Source organism: Narcine bancroftii, chromosome 5, assembly GCF_036971445.1.
Source record: "Narcine bancroftii isolate sNarBan1 chromosome 5, sNarBan1.hap1, whole genome shotgun sequence".
In the NCBI taxonomy this organism is placed as follows: Eukaryota; Metazoa; Chordata; class Chondrichthyes; order Torpediniformes; family Narcinidae; genus Narcine; species Narcine bancroftii.
The window spans coordinates 191,387,226-191,414,195 of record NC_091473.1 but is presented as its reverse complement, the minus strand read 5'-3'; the positions used below and the strand labels follow the sequence as shown (position 1 = coordinate 191,414,195).

General features: G+C 50.1%; 2 protein-coding genes across 2 annotated transcripts; one reads left to right on the top strand and one right to left on the bottom strand.

Moving 5' to 3' along the window:
* Positions 1–9,755: 9,755 nt before the first annotated feature.
* glmp (glycosylated lysosomal membrane protein) lies at positions 9,756–21,117 on the bottom strand. The gene is made up of 6 exons (XM_069940405.1): positions 20,833–21,117; positions 18,909–19,181; positions 14,557–14,754; positions 13,736–13,954; positions 12,433–12,713; positions 9,756–11,502 (listed from the first exon to the last, which is right to left on the bottom strand). The coding sequence occupies exons 1-6, from the start codon at positions 21,100–21,102 to the stop codon at positions 11,331–11,333; spliced, it is 1,413 nt and encodes a 470-aa protein (XP_069796506.1). The 5' UTR covers positions 21,103–21,117; the 3' UTR covers positions 9,756–11,330.
* Positions 21,118–21,348: 231 nt separating this feature from the next.
* LOC138764460 (protein phosphatase 1 regulatory subunit 1B-like) lies at positions 21,349–26,914 on the top strand. Its single transcript, XM_069940406.1, has 2 exons — positions 21,349–22,430; positions 23,750–26,914. The coding sequence occupies exon 2, from the start codon at positions 25,381–25,383 to the stop codon at positions 25,903–25,905; it is 525 nt and encodes a 174-aa protein (XP_069796507.1). The 5' UTR covers positions 21,349–22,430; positions 23,750–25,380; the 3' UTR covers positions 25,906–26,914.
* The last annotated feature ends 56 nt before the right edge of the window (positions 26,915–26,970 follow it).

Genomic DNA, 26,970 nt, shown 5'->3' with positions numbered 1-26,970 from the left:
CCCTGGGGATTTATCCGTCCTTATTCACTTCAAATTCCATTTACAAATTAGTCCATGACACCACCGTTGTCAGCAGAATCACAGACAGGAAATGTACAGGAGGCAGACAGATCAGTTCATTGAGGGGTTCCCAAGAACCACCTTGATGTTAGCAAAACCAAAGAGCTGATTGTGGATTCCAGGAGATCACAAATCAGTCCTCATTGAGGGGTCAGTAGTGGAGAGAGTCAAGAACCTCAAGTCCCTGGGTGTCAACATGTCTAGAAGATCTGTCCTGGGATCTCCGTGATGAAGCAATCATGAAGAAGGCTCACCAGCGACTAGACTTCATGAGGAGTTTGAGGAGATTCAGTATGTCACCAAAGATCCTTGTAAATTTCTACGGGTGTTCTGTGGAGAGAATTCTGACCAGTTGTATCATTGGAGGGACCAATGCACAGGACAGGAAAAGACCACAGGGAGCTGTGAATTCAGCCAGTACCAACATGGACATTAGTCCTCACCCCACTGAGGGCATCTACAAGAGGCAGCGTCTATAGAAAGAAACCTCGAATAGAACCTGACTGGTTGATACAAGTTGTTGCTGAGCAACGGCCCACTTTGAGTGCAGCAGCGGCCCTGCTGGCGGAGAGTGTGACTGCATGGAGGGAAATTCCCACTGGGGATCAGACCATAAGACAGAGCAGAAGTAGGCCATTCAGCCCCTCAAGCCTGGCCCGCCATTTCATCATGAGCTGATCCATTTCCCCACTCAGCCCCACTACCCGGTCTTTTCCCCCATAACCTTTGATGCCCTGGCTCATCAAGATATGCCCTTTCCACATCTACTCTGTCCACATCTTTCAACATCCAAAATGTTTCAGTGAGATTCCCCACCACCACCCCCCCCCCCCACCCCATCTCTCCATTCTCCTAAATTCCAATGAGTTCAGGCCAAGAACTCAAACGCTCCTTTCATTCCTGGAATCATCCTGGTGAACCTCCTCTTCACCCTCTCCAATGTCAGCACATCCTTTCTTAAACAAGGAGCCCAAATTTGCCCACAATACTCCAAGAGATGTCTCACCAGTGCTTTATAAAAAGTCTCAACATCACATCCCTGCTCTGGAAGAGAACACCAGCATCGCATTTGCCTTCTTCACAACCGACTCAACCTGTAAGTTCACCTTCAGGCTGCCCTGCACGAAGACTCCCAGGTCCTTTTGCATCTGGGGATTTTCAATTTTCTCCCCATTTAAAAAAAATAGTCTGTCTGTTTATAGACCGAGCGGGATTTGTGCATTGACACTTCTCTCTCGATCCTTTTCCAGACGTGCCGACGGAGCCCTCAGGCAACCTCTCGGACCATTGGCGCTCACTCACTCCCATCCCTGGGACCTTCCCGGCAACCGAGGGCGGCGAGATCTCCTGGATTTCTGTCCCCCCTCCCCACCCCTTGCCCCAGGTGTCCTCGCAGCCCTCGCCTCTGGGCCCCCAGCCCATGGGGGTCTCTCCCCAGCTTGTGCAAGAGGAAGTGAACCGAGAGCCGGGCCTCCACAACATGGGTGAGTTCCCCTCTTCCCCACCCCCACCCCCCACTTTTTAAATTTGTTGACTTGTGGACAAGGAGCTTTCACAGATCAGGGAGGGGGGAAGTCGTTGGCAGACTGCATGTCAAACTTGGAGTGACAAAAATCACTGGAGTACCGTCGAGGGCTGTGGATGTTCCTGGGAGAGTGTGGAGAAGTGCTTAGCGTGATCCTGTTGAATTGGCTTACCACGGGATGTGGAGAAGTGTTATGAGTCCAAAGGACCCCAAAACCCAGCAGCAATAGATATGCACTACAACAAAGGATTACTTAAACAAAAGTTGCTTTTAATTATCTTTGAACATGAAAATAGAATCAAACTTAAACAAATCTCTATTGACTCAATTAACCCCCTTCTAATGCTAAGCGCACGTGTATGCAAGTTCAGCAAAGTTCTTTGGTTCACAGTCCAGTCTCACTGGTTGCAGCCAATTCTTGTACTGCCCACAGAAGTTAACATTAATAAAGTTCACCAGGCTTTGGTGCTTAACAGGCAAATGGTTACCACTCAGGATGGTTCTTGTTGGTTTTTGGAGAGAGTTTTTCTTGTTCCAGAGTTCCTTTCTGTTTCTCCTATTCCAAGGGAAACACCGGACAGCCAGTCCTCTCCTTTGACCAGGCCATCTTCCAAAGCTTGCCAGCTTGTCCCTCTGGAACTGATGTCTGTGACTCTCTCTCTCTCTCACACTCCCTCTAGCTCTGAGAGCAAAGTCTCTTTTTTTCTCTGCTCTCTACCTGCAAAGATCACATGACCTTCCAGACAGCAAGTTCTGTTTTCCAGACAGAGCTGCCACTGCCTGTTGTTACATTTGTTGCCTTTTGCAAATAACAGTCCATTAGGAGTCTTCTGCAAAAATTCTGTGTTTTAAAGTGTTTGTGTGTGACCTGCTCTCACAAACCTTTCCCAATTTATCTCCCAAACACCTCTATATACTCTGTCACAGAAGATAGTCGCAGGCGATGATTTTAAACCATTAAGCAAATGGTGGGATAGCGTTTGACAGGACGCAGAGCAGGTCACCGCATTCGAGGTGCAGCCTCTGCTCACATGCCTGGACTTTAGCCCCATGCTCCAGACCTACTGGTGCGGTGTTGGGGGGGGGGGGGGGGAGGATCTCGTGGAGTTGTTGCAGGTCTGCTCGCAGGGTTCGGGGTGAGCCAAGTGCCTGCCCGTCTTTCGGGGTTATGGCCGGGGCCCGTGCAGTGTTGGAACGGTTCTACGGTTCGGTGTCAGAGTTCTGCGAACATTAAACCCTCCCCGCCCAGGGGGAATCATAGATAGAATGGGATTTTAATTACATTTTCAATTTTTAAATTAATTTTGTCTAGTAAATATTACATGGTACGTGGTAATAAAATAAAGTTTTAACAAATCACATTTAATAATAATTTTTAAAAATCCTTGAAAAATACACTCTACTAATTGTTAACCCCCCCTCCCTTCGGAATCTACTGGGTAAACATAAACAGTCCACTACCTGACCATAAAAGGGAAGGTAATCAGTGGGGTCAAAACCTTAACATATTTTGAAAATAATTAACCCCATAAGGAAATATAATTAAGATTCATTTCAGGAGTGGAGCATCTAACTGTTTCCAATGTCAGACGTCCCATCGTATCGGACAACCCTTGAGGGAGAACATCTCATCAACCTGGCCCATCTAGTGATAAGGGAGGCCAGGGTGACAACATGGGATTGTGAAGCAGTCGGGGGCACAGTGCTGCCAGAGCTCACTGGACTGGCACTCCGGGCACCTCAGGGGGTGGCTTCGGGTACCTCAGGGAGCTGCTTCAGGCACCTCGAGGCAGCTCAGGGGGCCACTCCGGGAACCTTGGGAGGCGGCTACAGGCATCTTGGGGGGGTGACTCCAGGCACAAAGGGCCACTCCGGGAACCTTAGGGGGCTACTCCAGGCATCTCAGGGGGCCACTCCAGGCACTGCAGGGGGCAGCTTCGGGGCACCTCCTTGACACTATTTGTGGTGATCTCCAGCACCTAAAAAATTAGCCCTGCGCCCCTGGAAGCAAAATTTTGACACACAACCCTGTAACAGGCCCTTCCAGCCTATGACCTTATGCTGCTCAAATACCGCTATTAACCACATTTTAGAGGGTGGGTGGAAACCAGAGCCCCTGGAGTAAGCCGACCTGGGGAGAATGTACAAACTCCTTGTAACCAGCAGGAGACTCGAACCCCGGTCGCTGGCGGCGTAACAGTGCGGTGCTGAGCTGCCAAATATTAAAATCATGTTTCATTTGCCAACTTTTTTTGTGTGTGAATAGTCTGAATTGTAGACGAATGCAGTATTTGTAACTTCTGGGGCAATGAATAGTAAAGGGGAAGTTTTGATTTACAACTTAAAGGGGGGGGGGGGGGGAAGATGGAGTTGCTTATTGATGCATCCAAGGCTTATCCCTTTAGGGTTGCGGAGAGACCAATGAGACTTAGCTCGTGCCCTCGTCCCTCAAGAAAGAGGGGAATCTGGTCACCGAGTGGCAGAGATGTCCACGTGACACAGGAGCAGAAATAGGGCCATTCAGCCCAACGAATCAGCACCTGCCATTTAATCATGAGCTGATCCCTTTGCCCACTCAGCCCATCTTTCTGCCCATAACCTTTGACACCCTGGCTGATCAAGAACCTATCAATCTTTGCCTTAAATACACCTCATGGCCCAGCCTCCACCACAGCCTGCGGAGACAAATTTATCACCCTCTGGCTGAAGAAATCCCTCCGCCTCTCTGTTCTCAGCGGACGCCCCTCATTCCCGAGGTTGAGCCCTCTTGTTGTGGACTCTCCCACCATTCATGTTTTCATGTTCAACATTCAAAATGTTTCAATGAGATCCCCCTCCTCCCCCCCCCAACCCACTCACCCACCCACCCACCCATCCTGCTAAGCAGGCCGAGAGGTGTCAAATGCTCCTTGTATGATAACCCTTTCGTTCTTGGAGCCGTCCTGAAGAGAGGTCCCTATTTGTTTCTCGAGGGGCATGGATGTTTCTGGGAGAGTGTAGATGGTGTGATCCCGTTGAAGGTGACAGGCCTGCCGACATTGGTGGAAACAGCCGCTAACCGTTTTTTTTGGACAATTAGCGTCTGATGGGTTAGAGTCCGGCAAGACACAATGCACGTTTTGTACCTTCAAAAGTCGAGATCTGATGTACGAGCGTGAGAGGGATGGGTCAGAGAGGGTCAACAGTTGCAGGAGGGATGGGGGGCGTGGGGTAAGCCCCAGCAACTTGCCCAAGCCCACTCTGTGCTCACCGTGGGAGTGGTCACTCAGGGAAATGTGGGGAGGGGGGGGAAGCAGGAGTGCGGGAAACACGTGGAGGGTCTCTGCCTAATGTGCATCTCCTTTCATCTCAGTAGACGTGGATGTCGATCCAGAGACCGGAGAACACTCCTAATCCCAGGTCTTTCTCCCTCTTCCTGGAAGCGGCAGTCAGGTTCGGATTCACCTCCAAGCTGTCCTCCCAAGAATGGACTCAGATGTCACCAGCACTATTGGGGGGACACATGTTTTGACACACAGCACGGTCGCCAGCCCGCAAGCCCGTGCTGCCCAATTAACATATAAACCCCTCCCATTCATTTTTGAAGGGTGGGAGGAAACTGGACCCACCCCCCCTCACTGGAGGACACCCACGGGGAGAACGTACAAACTCCTTACAGTCAGCCCGGTCCCAATCGCTGGTGCTCCGCTACGCCAACCTTGTAGCCCGGCCTTCAGTTGTCACGAGCCCAAAGGACCCCAAAACCCAGCAGCAATAGACATTTACCAAGACAAGTAGTTACTTAAACAAAAGTTGTTTTTAGTTATCTTTAAACATGAAAACAGAATCACACTTTAACTTATTTCTATTAACTAACCCAACTTAACCCCCTTCTAATTCTAAGCGCACGTGTATGTGATGTGTGTGTAAATTTAAGAAAAGTTCTTTGGTTCACAGTCCAATCTCACTCCTCCAAGTTCACTGGTTGCAGGCAATTCTTATACTGTGCACAGAATTTAACATTGATAAAGTTCACCAGGCTTTGGTGCTCGAAAGGTAAAGGGTTACCGGTCAGGAAGGTTCTTATAGGTTTGCAGAGAGATGTGTAGTTCCAGGATTTCACAACTGAGGTACCACCATTAGTCACCTCAATGTCTTGCTGATGAAACTTGCCCCATCAGGGTTCTCCAGAATACAACCTCTTTCTTTCAGATGACCACAGAGTTCCTTTCTGTTCCCCTTATTCCACAAGAAACATCAGACAGATAGCACTTCCAGCCATCTGCCACTCTTGAGCTTCTGTTTCAGTTCCAACAAGCTTATCCTGGCTTGTTACAGCTTTCTGTCGCACACAGTCAAAAACTCCCTTTTCTCTCTCTCACTTGCAAAACCCCCGACCTTCTCCAGCAAACAATAGGAGTTAGTCTTTTGCTCCCATCAGATTAGGTAAACAATGACCTCCGAGTGAGCACTTTGCAGAGGTCAAAAGCCTTGCAAAAAGGTCCAAAACAGACAACCTGGCTCTTCCAAGACAACAGTCTCTTCATTTCATGACATCATTTCAATTAGCACCTACTTGTGAAATGTACATAGCATTCGTCATAGTTTCTGTAAAGTCATTGAATTCTTCAGTATTTCAAATAAGATCTGTTTTAAAGTGTGTATGTGTGTAACCTACTCTAATTTTACCAATTTATCTCCCAAATACATCTATTACATATTCTATCACAAAGTGTCCAGATGTGTTCCCAAGAGGCCAAACAATGAACGAACATTTTAAAAGTTGCAGGCACATATCAGATAACACTGGACAGTGTGTTCTTTTCAGAAGGTTTGCTTCTTGAAAAGAAATTGGGGATTACGAAAGACCATGTTAAGCTGAACAAAAAGATCATTTCAGATCACGTGGGAAGTTGGAGAAACATTAAATTAACTGATTGAATTCAGCAGGTTCAATCGCATAATGATGCTGACACACTGCCTTTGTTCAACTGCCCTAAAAATGTTTTGCCACTGATTTTTGTTTGTACTCAGCATCTGATGCCCCTCTTGTCAGTGTCCAACAATAGTCAGCCAGCATTGATGGATTCCAGTTGCCTTTTTCCATGGTCACAATGTCCTGGTGAATCTTTTCACCATGTCCGTCACCAAGATCAGCAGGGAAGACGTCCAAGTGCAAACGCAGAAAATGAATTTTCAATGGCGTGCTGCACTTCATGGTTTTGTACACTTGAAGTGAACTTAAAATGACAGGAAATCACAAAATTAGGTTCTATCTAAAAAACGGTACGTTATAGGGAAATTGTTTAGGTGATTTGTGAGATCAGCAGCCCAAAATCCATAAAAATACACCCAAAGTGTTCAAGAAGCAAACTCTTGGTAGTCCAGTGTCATAAAACAAATGCCAGGTTGGAGGAGGAGAAACGTCTCATCTCAAAAGGTTTGGACCAAATTCATTTACCCTTCAGAAACACTGCTCGACCTTCTAGGGTCCTGCAGCAGATTGTTTAGCTGGCTCTGAGTCCCAGCAATTGTCGTCTCTCCATGTCCATTGCTTTCAAGACAGTGCTGTAACATGCCCTTTCACCCCACAGGTCCGTGCTGCCCAATTACACCGAATTAACCTACACCCCCACCCCCCCCCGTACGTCTTAAGCAGTCACAGCACCCGGGGGAAGCCCACATGGACATGGGGAGAGCGTACGAGTTCCTTGCAGACAGCACCAAACCCAGACCCGGATTGTTGGCACTGTAATGACGTCGCGCTAACTGCGCTGGCCTTCTCGACTGAACACAAGAATATTAGTGACTCCAACCTGACTCCCTGCTTAAACAGGCAAAAGTGCTCAAGCAGAGACTTTGCCCAGCTGTGATTACATGCAGGTGGTCTGAAAGGGCCCCTGTGGGATCAGAATTTATTGTCATGAACAAGCCTCGAAATTTGTTGTGGAAATATTGGTCAAAATGATATCTCAAAAATAAATAAATAATGCGAGAGGAGTGAGGCAGGGCCCCGCGGTTCATCGATCATTCAGGAATCTGATGGCAGAGGGGAAGGAGCCGACCTCATGCCACTAGTCTTCAGGCTCCTGTCCCTCAGAGTGAAGGACCTGGGGGGTCCTTGAGGATAGAGACTGCTTCTGTTGCCTTTTCCTGCTCTGCGCACTGGCACCTCCACCCTAGACAGTGATGTGATCGGTCAGAGCGCTCTGCATGGTCCAGGGGTAGAAATTTGCAAGAGCCTTTGGTGGCGCGCCGAATCTCCTCAAACTCCTCACAGGATTCAGCCACCGGCGGGCCTACTTCGTGATTGCATCGACGTGGAGGTCCCAGGACACTCCCTCAGAGACATTGACACCAGGAATTTGGAGCACTCACTTCAACGATTCGAGTAGATATCTGGTTTGTGGGGGTCCTTGTAGACGAGGAAGCAGCATCTCGCAACTGTGGACCACATGATAATCGTGTGGACATGATGATGAAATGGCTTTAATTACCAAAATTACTGATTAATTACTGATCCACGACTTGGTCCTGGTTCCAGGCACAGGAGCAAGAGGGGGCAAGTTCGGGCGTACCAGCCTTTGTTGGGAAATCCGGGGAGGGGTCAGGGAAGGTCAGGTAGGTTTGGACAGGCCAGTCCATACATCTATACAAATGCCTTCCACCGCAGTGACCTCATCGGGTCTCTCGAGTTGAGAAGCATCACTTGACGTCCAGTCCTCAAGGGGAGCCATTTTTGTGCTTTCTGGCAGTCAAATTTGTGTGAAGTTTTCTTTCATTTGAAGGAATGATTCTGACTGCAAAGATGTCCAGCTCGATGCCCCCTCCCTTCTGGGCCCCCAAGCTTAAGCCTAATCCGCCTAATAGTCCAGTTCAACAAAGGGGTTGAGGGGTGTGTGACTCTGGCACGGTGAGAATGGCCAGTGGGAAGTTTAGGAAGGGTATTGAGTTGGGATGTTGTGGATAGTGAAGATGGTTTTCGGGGGCTGCAGAAGGATTTGGACGGCTTAGAAGAGTGGGCTGAAAGGTGGCAGATGTAGTTTAATGTAGATAAGTGTGAAGAACTTCATTTGGGGAAGAATAATCAAAACAGGATATATGCAGTGAAGGGGAGGGTGCTGAGGAATGCAGAGAGATCTTGGAATAATGGTTCATTGTTCTTTGAAAGTGGATTCTCATTATAGATAGGGTGGTGAAGAAGGCTTTGGGTATGGTGGCCTTTATAAATCAAAGCATAGAATATCGGAGCTGGGAGGCGATGTTGAGACTGTTTAAGGCATTGGTGAGGCCAAGTTTGGAATATTGTGTGCAGTTCTGGCCCCAAAATTATAGGAAGGATCTCAAAAGAGAGGGTGCAGAGAAGATTTACTAAAATGGTGCCTGCATTGCAATATCTAGAATATGGAGAAAGATTGAGTAGACTTGAACTTTATTCATTAGAACATAGAAGGTTGAGGGGGGTGGAATTTGATCAAGGTATTTAAAATTATGAGGGGGATAGACAGAGTAGATGTGATTAGGCTCTTCCCTTTGAGGGTATGGGAGATTGGAACGAGGGGTCATGTTAAAGGTTAGGGGGCAAAGTTTAGAAGTAACGTGCGACCCAATTTAGCTCCCCCCATTAACTAACACCCCCACCGGTACATTTCAAATGGTGGGGGAAACCCACGTAGACATTGGGGAGAACGTACAAACTCCTTAAAGACAGCGCGGGATTCGAACCAGGCCCCGATTGCTGGCGCTGTTAAGCCCTGGCATTAAACGTTCTGCTCACTGGGCAGCACCAATATTTTAACCTTAAACTCAGAACTAAGGCACAGTAACAGGCCCTTTCGGTCCATGAGCCCATGCCACTTAATTAACCTACAACCCCCATTGCAGTTTGAAGAGTGGGAGGAAACCAACAGGGACAATCTCCTTACAGAGTGCTGCATTCCAATCCCAGTCACACTAACTGCCACACTGATCGCTCATCTGTCTTCACTCTGAAGAGAAAGGCCCAGCTCTGTGAACCTTGCCTCATCTGACTTGTTTCTCAATCCGGGCAACTTCCTGGTGAATCTCTTCTGCCCCCTCTCCATAGCTTCCACATCCTTCCTGTAATGAGGCGAGCAGAACTGAACCCAATACTCACGAGAGATTTGCTACATGACGAGGACAGTCAGGTCACTGAAGGAGAAGCTGCATCTGCCAAAAAATCTCATTTAATAGAGTTTGACTTCAAACACAAGTTTGGTGAGCAGAAAGAGCAAGTTTGAGTCCAGAGTTGGGACACAGTACCAGCACTAGAATTTCAAACCTGAACCAGAGAACTACCTGTGATTGTTCTGCAACAGAGGCGTTCATCATCACTCATCCACAGACACAATGGGGGAGGACAGCTCGCAGAGCTGGGACAGTCCGGGTCAATTATACAGTGAAGCTCCCTCCACACCATCTCATCGTACACTCCCGGGGTCAGACACAGAGTGAAGCTCCCTCCACACTGACCCATCACACACTCCCGGGGTCAGACACAGAGTGAAGGTCTCTCCACATCGTCCCATCACACACTCCCGGGGTCAGACACAGAATGAAGCTCCCTCCACACCGTCCCATCACACACTACCGGGGTCAGACACAGAGTGAAGCTCCCTCCACACAGTCCCATCACACACTCCCGGGGTCAGACACAGAGTGAAGCTCCCTCCACACCGTCCCATCACACACTCCCGGGGTCAGACACAGAGTGAAGCTCCCTCCACACCGTCCCATCACACACTCCCGGGGTCAGACACAGAGTGAAGCTCCCTCCACACCGTCCCATCACACACACCTGGGGTCAGACACAGAGTGAAGCTTCCTCCACACCGTCCCATCACACACTCCCAGGGTCAGGCACAGAGTGAAGCTCCATCCACACCATCCAATCACACACTCCCAGAGTCAGACACAGAATGAAGCTCCCTCCACACCGTCCCATCACACACTCCCGGGGTCAGACACAGAGTGAAGCTCCCTCCACACCGTCCCATCACACACTCCCGGGGTCAGACACAGAGTGAAGCTCCCTCCACACCGTCCCATCACATACTCAAGGGGTCAGACACAGAGTGAAGCTCCCTCCACACCGTCCCATCACACACTCCCGGGGTCAGACACAGAGTGAAGCTCCCTCCACACCATCCCATCACACACTCCCGGGGTCAGACACAGAGTGAAGTTCCCTCCACACCGTCCCATCACACACTCCCGGGGTCAGACACAGAGTGAAGCTCCCTCCGCACCGTCCCATCACACACTCCCGGGGTCAGACACAGAGTGAAGCTCCCTCTACACCGTCCCATCACACACTCCCGGGGTCAGACACAGAGTGAAGCTCCCTCTGCACTGTCCCATCACACACTCCCGGGGTCAGACACAGAGTGAAGCTCCCTCCGCACCGTCGCATCACACACTCCCGGGGTCAGACACAGAGTGAAGCTCCCTCCGCACCGTCCCATCACACACTTCCAGGGTCAGACACAGAGTGAAGCTTCCTCCACACCGTCCCATCACACAATCCCGGGGTCAGACACAGAGTGAAGCTCCCTCTGCACCAACCACCACAAGGACAAACATTTAATTTTACACAAAATACTGATAAATCTCACTCCCACTCATCCTGATCCCCATTTGTCCACATTCTCCCAGTGAGGGCCCCTCATCCTGCTGAATGTGTGAGAGAGGGGGAGAATGTTCCACAGGGTGAGTTTGCAGCCGATTCACCCGCAGCTGCAGGGCCTCAGTTGATGGGCTGGTAGCCCGTGGTCTGTCGCCTCCGGCGAATGGTGGACACGACGACACCTCCTAGAAGGAGCAGAAGAGCAGGCAGTCCCAGGCCCACCGCCATGATGACAAGGACCAGCACTGAGATCGTATCCTCTGGGGGGTCACCGTAACCGATGAGTGCCGACCTGGCAGAGAAACCAACACTGTGGGCCCAGAGCAGGGAGACACTCCCACCCTCTACTCCCTCATCTCACTCCACCCTCCCCATCAACCTCCCTCCCGCACCATCTTGCCCTCCCCTCACCACTGTCCCTCCCTCTCACCTCTCCCCACCTCTCTTTTGCCTCCCTCACCTTCCTCCCTCATCTCCCCATCTCCCTCCTCGCCCCCTCACCTTCCCTCCCCCACACTCTTGCCCACCCCTTCTCTCCTATTCCCTCTCCCCACCTCCCTCCTCTACCTCACTCCTCTCCCCATGCCTCCCACCCTGCCCCCTTGCCCTCCCTCCCCCACCAGCTTGTCCTGCCCTCCCCTCCCATTCCCTCTCCCTATCACCCCTCCTCCCCTCGCTTCCCATTCCTTCTCCCCACCAGCCCTCCCTCCCCCCTCCCCCTTTACTTCTCCCCACCTCCTTGTCCTGCACAGGGAGAACCCCACCTTGCTTCCCCTCCATCCTTTGCCCCCACTCCTTCCCCACCCCAAATGCAAGGTGCCCAGGGGTGGGGGGCATCCAAGATCCCTCATTGTCACTCACCTCCGCTTCACCCCTCACTCACTGGACCCTCCCTCTCCCATGAACCCTTTCTCTCAGCCCAATTCCTCCCACCTCCCTCACGACCATTCTCTGGGCCCTACCCCTCCCTCCTCTCATGACTCCCCCCTCATTTGGCTCTCTCTCCCCTCCCTGCCCCTCCTTCCTCCCACAACTGCCCATATTGGGCCTTTTCCCTCCTCTGCCCTCCCCCTCCCCATGACCCTCCTTCCCCTCTTCCCCACAGCCTCCCTCTCTAGGCCCTATCCCTCCCACTCCCTCCACCCCTCCCCTCACTAGGGGCTCCCCACCTAGCTCCCATGATACCCTGACCAGTCCCCCCTCCCCATTGATCCCCACTCACCAGCTGATGTATGGGTGGGAGAGGTCGAGCTGGTCACCAGGGCTGCCAAACGAGATGTTGAGTGCAGAAACCCCAGACCCTTGCCTCCACTGGGTGCCGGCGAGAGCAAAGGCGATGCTGGTGGCCGGCAGGGTTTGGTTGGGGTCCGTCTGCAGCGTGTAGTGCCGGGACTGGGTGGAGTTGACAAGGCTAGGCCTCGGGGAACTGTACACCACCGGCTTCCACTGCAGAAAGCTCCTCACCTGGCTGCTGTTCCGCATCACGCCCACCAGCTCAGCCACCTGTGCAGATTGCACGCCTGGTCAGCCCCCTCGTTCACCACACACTCGACCAAATCACCCAAAGGAATCGCCTCCCTGAGAACAAGATGTGCCCAACTCCACTCCCCAAATGTAGGAACACTGGGTCAGACTCAGGGAGAAGGTCCCTCCGCACCATCCCATCACACACTCCCGGGGTCAGACCCAGGGTGAAACTCTCTCCACAGCGTCCCATCAAATACCCCCGGGGTCAGACACAGAGTCAAGCTCCCTCCACACCGTCCCATCACATACTCCCAGGGTCAGACACAGAGTGAAGCTCCCTCCGCACCTTCCCATCACACATTTCCAGGGTCAGACACAGGGTGAAACTCCCTCCCTACTGTCCCATCACACACTCCTGGGGTCAGACAGAGTGAAGCTCCCTCCACACCTTCCCATCACACACTCCTGGGGTCAGACACACGGTGAAGCTCCCTCTGCACCGTCCCATCACACACTACTGGGTTCAGACCCAGAGTGAAGCTCCCTTCACACCGTCCCATCACACACTTCCAGGGTCAGACACAGGGTGAAACTCCCTCCCTACTGTCCCATCACACACTCCTGGGGTCAGACACAGAGTGAAGCTCCCTCCACACCTTCCCATCACACACTCCCAGGGTCAGACACAGGGTGAAACTCCCTCCCTACCGTCCCATCACACACTCCTGGGGTCAGACACACGGTGAAGCTCCCTCTGCACCGTCCCATCACACACTACTGGGTTCAGACCCAGAGTGAAGCTCCCTTCACACCGTCCCATCACACACTTCCAGGGTCAGACACAGGGTGAAACTCCCTCCCAACTGTCCCATCACACACTCCTGGGATCAGACACACAGTGAAGCTCCCTCCACACCATCCCATCACACACACCCGGGGTCAGACACAGGGTGAAACTCCCTCTGCACCATCCCATGAGATGGTGTCTGTGATTGGCTTTGCGATTCTAATACAAGTAGCCTCATCCCCACATCAACTGGGTTTGTGGCAACCCCTACCTTGAAGATGCTAGGCGTATACTCGTCATCGATGGTTCTGCTAACCCTCATTTCCTGCTGGGTCACCTCGTCCTCCAACACCAGGAGCTCCAGGCCGAATCGGGACTGGTTACCTCGAGCTTGCAGATTTTCGATGACGAACTCCACCTTTGAGCTGTTGGCCGTGTGCAGGAGGTGAGGAAGATCCCCATCGCAACCCGAATCCTCAAACGCTGCAATCTATCCAAGACAACAATCACTCATCAACTATCAGTCAACAGAAAAAAGAACCCCTCACAGTGCTCAGCTGCAAGGGTAAATATCCAGAGTGGGAAACAGATTGAAGCTCCCTCCACACCATCCCATCACACACTCCCGAGGTCAGACACAGAGTGAAGCTCCCTCCGCACCGTCCTATCACACACTCCCAGGGTCAGACACAGAGTGAAGCTCCCTCCGCACCGTCCCATCACACACTCCCGGGTCAGACACAGAGTGAAGCTCCCTCCGCTCCGTCCCATCACACACTCCCAGGGTCAGACACAGAGTGAAGCTCCCTCCGCACCATCCCATCAAACACTCCCGGGGTCAGACACAGAGTGAAGCTCCCTCCGCACCGTACCCTCACACACTCCTATGGCCAGTCACAGAGTGAAGCTCCCTCTGCATCGTCCCATCACAAACTCCCAGGGCCAGACACAGAATGAAGTTTCCTCCGCATCATCCCATCACAGACTCCTGGGGCAGAGATAGGGTGAAGGCCTCACTGGGAGATACAACCAACTACCCTGTCCACTCTGAAGGTGCATGTATTCCCCACTAACCCATGATCACAATCTTACCCGGAAGGCGATGCTGCCATTGGCAAATGCCCGGCCAGTTGCGTTCCGTCCCCGGAGCTGAGCAGTGAACGTGCTGGTGTTAATGGTGGCATTGACGTCCTCCCAGGTGAAGTCTTCCAGCAGGTAGGAGGGGTAGAAGCTGTCGGCTGGCACCTGCATCAGATCCGCCGTGCAATTCACGTCGTCATATTCAAACAGCTGCCAAGGCAGAGGGAAGTTCAGGGATGCAGGTCCTCAAATCCCACCAGCCAGCTCCTGTCACGAACACCAGGGGGAGAGGTCCCAGATCTCTCTGTCCCCAGCCCATCCACACACCAGGGGTAAAGGCCTCAGATCTCTCTAAACCCAACCCATCCACATACCGGAGTAATGGCTCAGATCTCTCCACTCCCTTTCCCGTCCACACACTGGGGGGGGGGGGAAAGGCCTCAGATCTCTCCCCATCCCATCCACACTCTGGGGGGAAAAGCCCCAGATCTCTCCCCATCCCGTCCACACACCAGGGGGAAAGGCCCAGATCTCTCCACTCCCCATCCGCTCTGGGGGGGGAAAAAGGCCCCAGATCTCTCCACTCCCCATCCGCTCTGGGGGGGGAAAAAGGCCCCAGATCTCTCTGTCCCCAGCCCGTTCACACCCTAGGGTGTCCCCATATCTCTCCCCACATCCCAAGGACAAGGCCCTTTTCCCAGATATCTCCACTCCCCTCCCCACCTTCATGGCGAGACCCCGGCCGCCCCTCCACGCTTTCCACATATTGTCCCACCACACTGGCACCACCTGAGGCCAGGTCCCTCCACACTTCTCCCCTCATAGCCCCATAAAACCCAGCCTGGGTAATGAATCTAGCCAGGTAACAGACCTCTCAGTGGGGGTGGTGGGGGCAGAATTTCAGCAACACTGAGCTTTAGCATAGCTATGAACAAGGATAAAAGCAGGCAAAATGGGAAAGGGTTTAATTGGGGAAGGGACTAGGGAGCGTAAATTGGAAACAGATGTTCATGGGACAAAGCACAGAAGTAATGTGGAGGATGTTTCGGGTCCTCTTGTACTGTCCGAGTTCAGGATAGGTTGGTCCCACTGAGACAGGGCGCGATAGAATATTTGGAAATGTTTTTGGGAGGTAAATTGGTAAAATTAGAGTAAGTTACCTACATATAAACACATTTTAAAACAGATCTTATTTGAAATACTGAAGAATTCATATTCAGTGACTTTACAGAAACTATAGTGAATGCTGTGCACATTTCACAAGTAGGTGCTAATTGAAATTACGTCATGAAATGAATAGACTATTGTCTTGGACGGGAGTCAGGTAGGCTATGTTGAACATTTCTGTCCTTGCTGCAAAGTGCTCACTCAAAGGTCATTGAGAGGTTTGTTTACCTAAAACAACAGATGGGAGCAGAAGACTAACTCCTATTGTTTGCTGGAGGAGGAGGGGGTTTTGCAAGTGGGAGACAGCCAGGAGAAGCTTGTTGGAACTGAAACAGAAGCTCCAGAGCAGCGGATGGCTGGAAGTGCTATCTGTCCGATGTTTTTTTTTGGAATAAGTAGAACAGAAAGGAACTCTGTAGTAGCTTGAAAGAAAGAGGTTATCATCTGGAGAACCCTGATGGGACAAGTTTCAGCAGGAAGACACTGAGGTGACTAATGGTGGTACCTCAGTTGTGGAAATCCTGCAACAACAAATCTCTCTCTGCAAACCTACAAAGAACCTTCCTGAGCGGTAAACATTTACCTTTCGAACACCAAAGCCTGGTGAACTTTATAAATGTTAAATTCTGTGCACAGTATAAGAATTGCCTGCAACCAGAGAACTTGGAAGAATGAGAAGTGAGATTGGACTGAGAACTAAAGAACTTTTCTTAAATTTACACACACATTATATACACGTGCGCTTAGAATTAGAAGAGGGTTAAGTTGGGTAGTTAAGTTAATAGTGATAAGTTAAAGTTTGATTCTGCTTTCACATTTAAATATAATTTTAAAAATTTTTGTTTAAGTAACTATTTGTCGTGGTGAATATCTACTGCTGCTGGGTTTTGGGGTCCTTTGGGCTCGTAACAAGGGAAAAGATGGTAAGGTCAGGGGACAATGGTTGAGGCACTAGTTAAGAGGGGAAGGAAGAATGTGCAAAGTTGAGGGAGTAAAAGACAGGAAGGGCTCATGAGAATTATGGGGTAGCCAGGAAGGAAGTGAAGAAGGGACTTGAAGGGGGCACGTGTATGATTAAGGAGAACCCCAAGGCGTTCTACGTATATGTGAAGAACAGAAGGATGATGAAAGTTAAGTCAGGGCCGCCAAAGGACACAGCACGGAGGCGGAGGGTGTTGGGGAGATCCTGAATGGATACTTTGCTTCGGAGTTCACCAGAGAGAGGGGACGTTGGACAAGGGGAGATCAGTATAGAACAGGCTCGAGTCCTGGACCAGGCTGAGGACGTGCAGGATCTTCTTAAAAACATTAGGGTGGACACATCCCCTGTATCTCAGTTCACCAAAGGAGGAGGTGGTAGTGATCCTTGCCTCCTCCCTGACCGTAGGGGAGGTGCCGGAGGATCAGAGAACAAAAAATGTAGTCCACTTGTTTAAAAAAAACAAGGTAATCGGGAGAATCCTGGGGGTTACAGAGTCTTACGTCTGTGGTGGGCAAACTGTTGGAGGGGATTCTTGAGGATTTGGTGAAGTTTCACCCACTCTCGGGCAGTCAGCGTGGGTTTGTGGAGGGAAGGTCATGCCTCAGGAGCCTAATTTAAAGGGAAATAACAAAAGAAGCTGATTGATGTAGGGCAGTAGGTGCAGTGCATCTGGATTTCAGTTAAGGCATTCGACAAGGTTCCCCACACAGTAGACTCACTCAGAAAGACATGAGGTATGGGATCCCCGGGCATGTTGGCTCTCCCGCAGATGGGTAGCAGTAGATGGCTAGAGATCGGTGACACGTGGAGTTCTGCAGGGATCCGTTCTGGCAAATGTAGTCCTCTCTTTTTTTAATAAAAAAGGTAACTGAGATGCGGAGGAATTTCTCCAGCTGGAGGGTGGTGAATCTGTGGAATTTGTTGCCACCAGCGGCTGTGGAGGGTGGGTCATTTAAGGTGGAAGGGTCATTGGGTGTATTTAAGGCAGAGACTGACAGGTTCTTGATTAACCAGGGCATCAAAGGTGCAGAAGGCAGTGGGGAAAATGGATCAGTGGAGTTAATACTGTGGGGAACCTTTTTGAATTTCTTTCAAAATCTATGATTTGTTATTAACGCAGAGGTAAAGATTCCATTATTGTCACATAATACAAGATTTCGAACTTAACGTATATGAAATTCTTTAACTTTTGTCTACCGTAAGGCATAAGGCCCCTTTTAAACTGCAGCACCTGGGTCACCCTCCTGGGACCCGGGTGCAATCACTGGGGCATAAAGCACCTTTCAAATCACAGGGGGGAATGGACCCGCCCCCCCCACCCCCCGGTGATGACGTGTCACACCCTCACCAAAAGTACCGCTGGATGTTCAGGTGCCGGCTGCCCGGTGACGTGCACACGCACACAAGTGCTGACGTCACCAGGTAGGCAAATCTCCTGTTCAAATCAGCCGCGGGCGAGATCTAGGTCAGTTTAACTGGGTTCCCTAATTACCTCCGAGGTAGGTTGGGGTCCCTGTCGGATTCTGAAGGGGTTGACTGGATCGGACCCTTTCTAACAGCTGTGTAACTGGAGCGCTAAACCACATTTTACAGTGTGGTTTGAAAGGGCCTTCTAGAGCAGTGGTTCTCAACCATGTTCTTTCCACTCAGACACCATTTTAAGTAATCCCTAGCCCATCGGTGCTCTGTGATTAGTAAAGGATTGCTTAAGGTGGGATGTGGGTGGAAAGAAAAAGTTTGAATCTCACTGTTTTAATTGTCCCTCATTGACTCTTATCTGCACGGTTTCAGAGCTCCAAAGGAAATGGGCCAATTAAAATGATTCTTAAGCTAAATATTTCAGTTACAATTGGGTCTAGACCAGTGATTCTTAACCTTCCCTTCCTACTCACACCCCACCTTAAGCAATCCCTTACTAATCACAGAGCACCAATGAATGGCCTAGGGATTACTTAAAGTGGGGTGTGAGTGGGAAGAAAAAAGTTGAGAACCACTGGTAAGTGTAATGTGTTATTTTATATGACTTTTAATATGTATTTTTTATGCAGAATTTCAATATTGAAAAAGAAAAAGGTCGTGGGGCAGACTCGATGGGCTGAATGGCATATTTCTGTTCCAAGGTCTTTATGGAAAAACGTGGCTTCATTGAACCAAAACACAAAACAGGCTGCGGGGGCCTCGTCCTGTTCGTCAAAGCATGGGACCATCCGCTCACCCGAGAGAAGACGACAGCGGTGGAGTAGACGACTGCCTCAGGAGGTTCGATGCGCACAGCACCAGTCGGGTCCCGGAGCACCAGTTTGGTCCAGTTGACGCGCAGGGTGCTGCTGGCGCTGCGGCTGTAGATCAGCAGGACAGTGGGAGCCCCCAGTGAGCTCCAGACGTAGTGAATTGTGTCGTTGCAGCCCACTGCGCGGACGTGAAGCAGGTTAGGAGCGGTGGAAGAGGCGGTGGGAGGATCCCGGCCTGGATTGTACTCGAAGGTGACCTGTCAGGAAAGGAACCAGGTTAAGCATGCCCCCATCTCTGCCACCAAGTGCCCAATCCGGCCCACGGCTCAGGGGTGTAGCACCAGGAGTGGGGCGGACGTCAGGAGAAGGACCTGCCATTCGGGACCATCCCTCCATCTTCACCTGAAAATGGGGATTGGTCCTCACCCCGGGCCACGGTCTAATCTCCTCTTGGTTCATCAGGGTCCCAACTCCCCACTGTCTCCCTTTGCCCACTTTTGTCCACGCCTCCTCCCTCACCACCATTCGAGCCTCCGAACAGTCCTTTCAAGTGAAGCAACGTCATCGGCACAGTTGGCGATCACTGTTACAGCACCAGTGATCGGCATCGGGGGTTCGAGACCCATGCTCTCTGTTTGTACGTTCTTCCTGTGTCTGCATGGCTTTCCCCGGGGGCTCCGTTTCCTCCCACCTTTTGAAACGACCCAGGGGTGTAGGTTAATTGGGTGGCACGGGCTCATGGCCCAAAAGGGCCTGTTATCGTGCTGTATGTCTAAATAATTTTTAAGAATACATTTTATTCTGGTGCTCCCGCTGTGGTCTCTACTTCGGAGAGACTGGGCGCAGACTGAGAGATCGGTTCGTTGAGTGCCTCGGCTGTCCGCCGCAATAGCACGGATCTTCCAGCGGCCACCCATTTCGATTCCCTGTCCCAGTCCCTTGCTGAGGGGTCAGCCCACGGCCTCGTACGCTGCAAGACTGAGACCCACCTCCCAAACTGCAGGAACAACACCTCAACTTCCGTCTGGGAGCCCTCCAACAGGATAGCATCCACCCCCCTCCTCCTCCTTTCCCCTCATATCCACAGACCCAGAAACCTCCCCCCCACCCCATGAATTCTCAGCCCCTTTTACACAGCCTCTTCAAGGCGGTAATATTGTGCCACGCTGTTCTGAGTAAGATGTACGAACATGGAATTGGGGGGTGTCATTGCAGTCCCGCCTTTAAGCCGGCAGCGGTGGTCGTCACTGCGCCGAATTGATGTCTGCATTAAAAAGCACACAAATACTGGAGAAACTCAGCAGGTCCAAGGGCTGCAGCCGAAACGTCGGTGACACATCTTCACTTCTGCACTGCTTGACCTGCTAAGTCTCTCCCCAGGATTTCTGTGTTTTTTACTACAGTCGCAGTTGTCTGTAGACTCTGCATGAAGTGTTGTTCCTCCAATTTGCTTCCCTTTCCCATCCTCCCCACCCACGGCTTGAATAGATTTTGCTGACACAGTCCGAATGATCAGTTGGAAACGAGTGCAGACATTACAGCAGGGAAGGGGTACTTGGAGCTACCAGGTGGAGACAGAGAGAGACAGAGAGAGAGAGAGACAGAGAGAGAGACATACATACAGAGAGCGAGAAAGGCACAGGCACAGGCGCGCGCAGGCGCAGCCACGCGCACGCACACGCACAGAGACAGAAAGAGACGCACACACAGACAGAAAGGGAGGGACAGAGAGAGAGAGAGAGACAGGGAGAAACAGACAGAGAGAGAGAGAGAGTGGGAGAGAGAGAGAGTGGGAGAAAGAGATCGATCCCACCGCCACCGAACCTGCACCCTTCCTGATACAAACCTCCCTGCTCCCCACCAACATGCACCCAGCTCTCGCTGGTGAGCGGCGCGGGTCCCCTTTACCTGTCTGCGGTAAGAGTCCGGCCGCGCCAACGCTGGACTCAGTGTAACCAACCAGAAAGCCGCCAGCACTATATCCAACGCCATGATCGCTACAGTCTCATCAGCTGACTTCCGCGCTCTTAAAGGCGCCGCCAGCTCCTCCCCTTTCGCCGAGCCCCCGAAGGGGAATTTTCCCAAAGTGCCTGCAAAGTAGAGGGAGGCAAAAAAAATGAACGAGGAGCCACTCGAGGAATTGTTGGGGCGAGAGTTTTCATTGACCAGATGGAGCATCTCGTCTCCCACCACTAGACCTGTCATGAACAGGTCACGAAATTCGTTTTATTTTGTGTGGCAGCATCACGGGGTTCAAATTGATTACATTTAATATAAATACATTTAGCGCATCAGGAGATAAGATGAGGTTGAGAAATCTGATGGGGGGTGGGGAAGAAGCTGTTTCTTCAGGCTTCTGTGCCTCCTTCCCGATGGTAGCAGAGTGAAGAGGGCATGACCTGGGGGGGGGGGGGGGGGGTCCTTGAGGACTGAGGCTGCTTTCTTGGGACACCGCCTCTTGTAGATGCCCTGGATGGAATGAAGGCTGATACCCGAGTTCACATTACAGGACAGTACAGGCCCTTCGGCCCACGACGTTGAGCCGTTTTCCTACCCCCCAAAAAAACCCTCCCTACCTCGTAACCCACTATTTTTCTTTCATCCATGTATCTAAGAGTCTCCCAATGTTCTAGCCTCCACCACTGCCCCTGGCAATGCATTCCAGGCACCCCCACAACTCTCTGTGTAAAAACAAATAAAAACTCACTCCTAAACCTCCCTTCCTTCACTTTGTATGGAGGTCCCCTCATATTCTGGTTAGCGCGATGTTGTTACAGGGCCAGTGATGGGGGTTCAAATCCTCCCCCCGCGGTCTATGCGTGCAGTCTCCCCGTGTCGGCATGGGTTTCCCCCCCCCCCCCGGAGGTACTCCGGTTTCTTCCCACCGTTCAGAAATGTACTGGGGGTGGGGCTGTAGGTTATTTGGGTGTAATTGGGCCAAAAGGGCCTGTTACCAAGCTGAATGCTACATGTGTGTATATTTCCTACACCCCTCCCACCCTGGGAAGAGGTCTCTTGGTAGTCTCTGCCCTGTGCATTGGCTCCCCCGTACCAGGCAGTGAGGCAACCAGTCAGAATCATCTCCATGGTCCACCTGCAGACATTTGCAAGAGTTTTTGGGGATCTTCTCAAAATCCTCGTGAGGGAGAAACAGCAACTTGCTTGGACTAACGTGGCCACTGGCCTCACCAAACACGGATTGCAAACCAGAACAAAGGACAGTGAGGTGAAACAAGGAAGGCTGCAAACGCCAAGATCACAGTAAAAATACACGCAGAACCGCTGGAGGAACTCAGCCGGTCTTTTCAGGGACCGTAGGAGACAAAGGTACATTGCCGACGTTTCAGGCCCAAGGCCCCTACAACCTTTTGGGAGAAGCCTGCAGTCAAAATTGCGCCGCAAAACTCGTCCCATGAATCCGACATCCAGTTGATGACCCACGTTGCTCCACGTTAAAGCATCAGGACCGACACGCACAGCCACTTAAGGTGTCCCAACGACACAAGGTGAGTAATTACGTTGATTTATGTTAATTTTTTCCAACATTGCTGCTTAAAAAATCCACTCCCGTCTCCTTTTCCAGAGACGTGATTAATTCTGACCTGACCCCTTATCATTGCCAATTAATGCTCTGCATTGTTACAAGCCCAAAGGACCCCAAAACCCCCAAAAAACCAATGGAGTAATAGCCCACAAAAACTCATGTTCAATCGACTGGACGAATCCCCATAAAATGTTACCAGCTCAAAGGACCTCAAAACCCAGCAGCAATAGTTATTACCAAGACAAATAGTTACTTAAATGAAAGTTGTTTTTAATTATCTTTAAACATGAAAACTGAATCAAACTTTAACTTATCACTATTAACTTAACTACCCAACTTAACCCTCTTCTAATTCTAAGTGCACGTGTATGTAATGTGTGTGCAAATTTAGAAAAGTTCTTTGGTTCACAGTACAATCTCACTTCTCACTCCTCCAAGTTCTCTTAATTGCAGACCATTCTTATACTCTGCACAGAATTAAACATTTATAAAGTTCACCAGGCTTTGGTGCTCGAAAGGTAAATAGTTACCGCTCAGGAAGGTTCTTGTAGGTTTGCAGAGAGAGATATTTGGTTCCAGGTCTTCCACAACTGAGGTACCACCCTTAGTCACCTCAATGTCTTCCTGCTGAAACTTGTCCCATCAGGGTTCTCCAGATGATAACCTCTTTCTTTCAAGCTACTACAGAGTTCCTTTCTGTTCCACTTATTCCAAAAAAAAATCAGACAGATAGCACTTCCAGCCATCCGCCGCTCTGGAGCTTCTGTTTCAGTTCCAACAAGCTCCTCCTGGCTTGTTACAGCTTTCTGTGTCACATCCAGTCCAAGACTCCCTTCTGTCCCTCTCTCCCTGAGACTCTTAGATTCAAACTGCCAGAAAGCCCATGTGACTTTCTGTCTTCTCTCTATTGCAAAAAAACATCTGACCTTCTCCAGCAAACAATAGAAGTCAGTCTTCTGGTTCATCTGTTGTTTTTAGGTAAAGAAGAACCCCTCAATGACCTCTGAGATATCTTGTCAAAAGCCTTGCAAAAAAATGTATCAGTAGACAGTGTGTCTCCCGCTTGTTGTTTTAAAGACAATGGTCCATTCATTTCCACAACTCAGTTCAATCAACCTGTGAAGTCTCCATAAGCATTCTTCACAATTTCTTTAAAGTCACTGTGGCTATTAATACTTTAATATTTCAAATAAGATCTGTTTTAAAGTGTGTGCATGTATGTCACCTACTCTACTTTTCCCAATTTATCTCCCCAAACCATCTCCAAATATTCTGTTACAGCATCCCTCCCTCAGCCAATCTCTCTGCTCCAGGCTCGTTCTGCTTATTCCGTGAAGAGGGCCTCAGGCCTGAAACGTCAGCAATAGATCTTTGCTTTTCTAGGACTCTGAAAAGTCCGGCTGAGTTCCTCCAGCATTTTGGCATTTGTAATGACAATCCCAGCGTCCGCAGACTTTCGTGTTCCCACTCTGACCTCTTCGTCTTCGGACTCACGGATCTCTTTGCCACTGGATCCTCGATCTCCTCCTCACCAATCAGCGTGGATTGGCACCTTCACCTCCTCCTTGCTGACCATCGACACAAGGGCACTTCAAGGCTACGTGTTTCATCCCTGTTCTATTCCCTCTACAATTGCATACCCAGGCTCAGCTCCAACGCCCTCTCGAAGCTCGCTGATAATGCCACCATTGTCTGTCTCCACATTGTATGGTCATTTAAATTCTACTATTCTCTGACCACACCACCAGCTACTTCTCCTCCTCTGCGATTTCCACCACCTTCTACGTGATCCCACCCTCTCCGCCTCCCGCAGGGACTGCTCCCTCCCCACCAATTGCCTCCTTGGCACCTACCCCTGTGACCGCAGGAGATGCTCCACTTTGCACCCGCACCTCCTCTCTCACCACCGCTTGGGGATTCCCCCCCGCCTGTACAGTACTTCCAAAGTGAAGCCACACTTCACCCGGGAACCCGCACGGGGTCATCGGCTGAATCTGGTGCTCTGCATCAGAGAGACTGGGTGCTCATTTCGTTTCTCGTCTCCGTCCACCGCAACAGCCTGGATCTCCCAGTGGTCGCCCATTTCAATTCCCTGCCCCATCCCCTTGGTGACATGTCTGTCCAGGGTCTCGTACGCCACCAGACTGAGACCATCTGTAGATCGGAGGAACAACACCTCATCATCTGACTGGGCTCCCTCCAACCGGATGGCGATAACATTGATTTCTCTGGCTTTGTTAAACCCCCACCTCCCACCCCCTTGCTTCCAATTCTGTCCCCTTTCCCGCAGACATGATAAATTCTACCTAGTCCCTGATCACATCCAATTAACACCTTTTGTTGGTCTGGATTCTTCCCCCATTGTCTGGATTCTGAGACCTTCTGCTATATCTGCTGCTTTTCTGATTTTTCCTTGAAGGGGCTCAGCCCTGAAAGGTCGGCGATATATCTTTGTCAAAAAGATCCCAGATGCTGGGTTCCTCTAGCATTTTGCTGTTTATACACCTATTGTTGTACCTATGTGGACCCAACACACTCTTGGCTCATGAAGAAAGCAGCACGTCAGCGCCTCTACTTCCCTGCTGTGTCAGGAACCCGGCCAAACCCACAGAGGCATGGTGGAAAGGGAACTGATCGGCTTCATCAAGGTCTGGTACGGGGACACCAATACCAGCCCTCCCCACCCCAGAGAGTGAAGCCCCACTAAGAGGTAGTGGACGCAGCCCTGGACATCCAGGGAAAACCCTCCCCCACCGTCAAGGACATCTACAGGGGGGTTGAGGAGTCACGTGATGGAGTAGTGGCCGGACGGTGAACTCCAGCCCTCTCCAGAAAAGTCGGGAAAAACAAAGGAAAACACAAAGGCACAGAAATAAAAGTTACAGAAAAGTGAGTATAAAGGTGGAAAGAAGATGGCGACAAAAAAAGAAAAATCGAAAGCAAAGGTAAGAAGAGAGGAAGAGAAGACAAAGGAGGTAAAAGGTGAAGGCCTTACCTGTCCGAAGAGGCCCGCTGCGGAGAGAGAAACCCGCTCCCTCAGGTCGGTAAATAATGGACTACAAAAATGGCTCGCTGAGCCGAGTAAAAGTGCGCAACCGCGCATGCGCGATTCCTCGCGCATGCGCGATGCGAATGAACAAAAACACACCGACGGGAGGGGGGACCAGCTGGGGAGTCGATCTCCACAGCCGGCAACGACAGCTGCAGAACACCTGCAGCAAGAAGAGACCACAGAAGACAATAGAAACAAGAAAGAAGAGAAGGAAAGGGCAACAAAGAAACAACAGATGGGCAACCCAGAGGAAGAAGAAGAGGAAGAGGAAGAGTACAGGGAAATGGAAGAAGAAAAGAAAGGCAAGATAAAGGCTATACTTTCTCTTATTAAAGAATACATGGAGTCATTTAAAGAATGGCAAGCGCAAGTATTTAATGATTAAAGAAGAAGAATAAACAATACAGAAGAGAAAATGAATAAAATAGAGATGACCTTAACAGAAATGGGAAAGAAAATGGACAAGATGGAAGAGCGGGCAGTAGCAGCAGAAATGGAGGTAGAAGACTTAAAAAAGAAATTGGAGGAATCTAATAAAAAAACTAAAGAGACACAAGAACTACTAGCTCAAAAAATAGATACAATGGAAAATTATAACAGAAGAAATAACATAAAGATAGTGGGCCTTAAGGAAGATGAAGAAGGCAAGAATATGAGGGAGTTTATAAAAGAGTGGATCCCTAAGACCCTAGGATGTCCAGAACTACAGCAAGAAATGGAAATAGAAAGGGCACATAGAGTATTGGCCTCTAAACCACAACCACAACAAAAACCAAGATCTATTGTAGTAAAATTCCTAAGATATACTACAAGAGAAAAGGTACTGGAGAAGCCAATGGAAAAAGTAAGAGAGGGCAACAAACCACTGGAGTATAAAGGGCAAAAAATCTTCATTTATCCAGATATAAGTTTTGAACTCCTAAAGAAGAGAAAAGAGTTCAATACAGCAAAGGCGATTTTATGGAAGAAAGGGTATAAATTTATACTAAAGCATCCAGCGGTATTGAAAATATTTATTCCAGGACAACAAAACAGACTATTCTTGGATCCAGAAGAAGCACGAAAATTTGCAGAACAATTACAAAAATGGACTGAGGGAGGAAGACGGGTAATGAGAGTTAAAATGATCACGATTGATATGTATGTGGGTAAAGACAAAAATAGACTGAGGGATGAAGACGGGTAATGAGAGTAAAAATGATCACGATTGATATGTATGCGGGTAAAGAGGTATAAGAGTGAATAGAGACAATGAGCATACATGAATGTATCTGTACTTAGAGGAAAATATAGATAGTATAGACAAAAATTAATAAGGGAAGGTAATGGAATAGAGAGAATAAGGAGGGAATTAAAAGAGTGACCTTTGTGACATATGAAAAGTGAAATCTTTTCTGGGGGGGGGCGGGGTGGGGGGAAATAGCGGTCACTGCAAAATCAGTTGACGCTT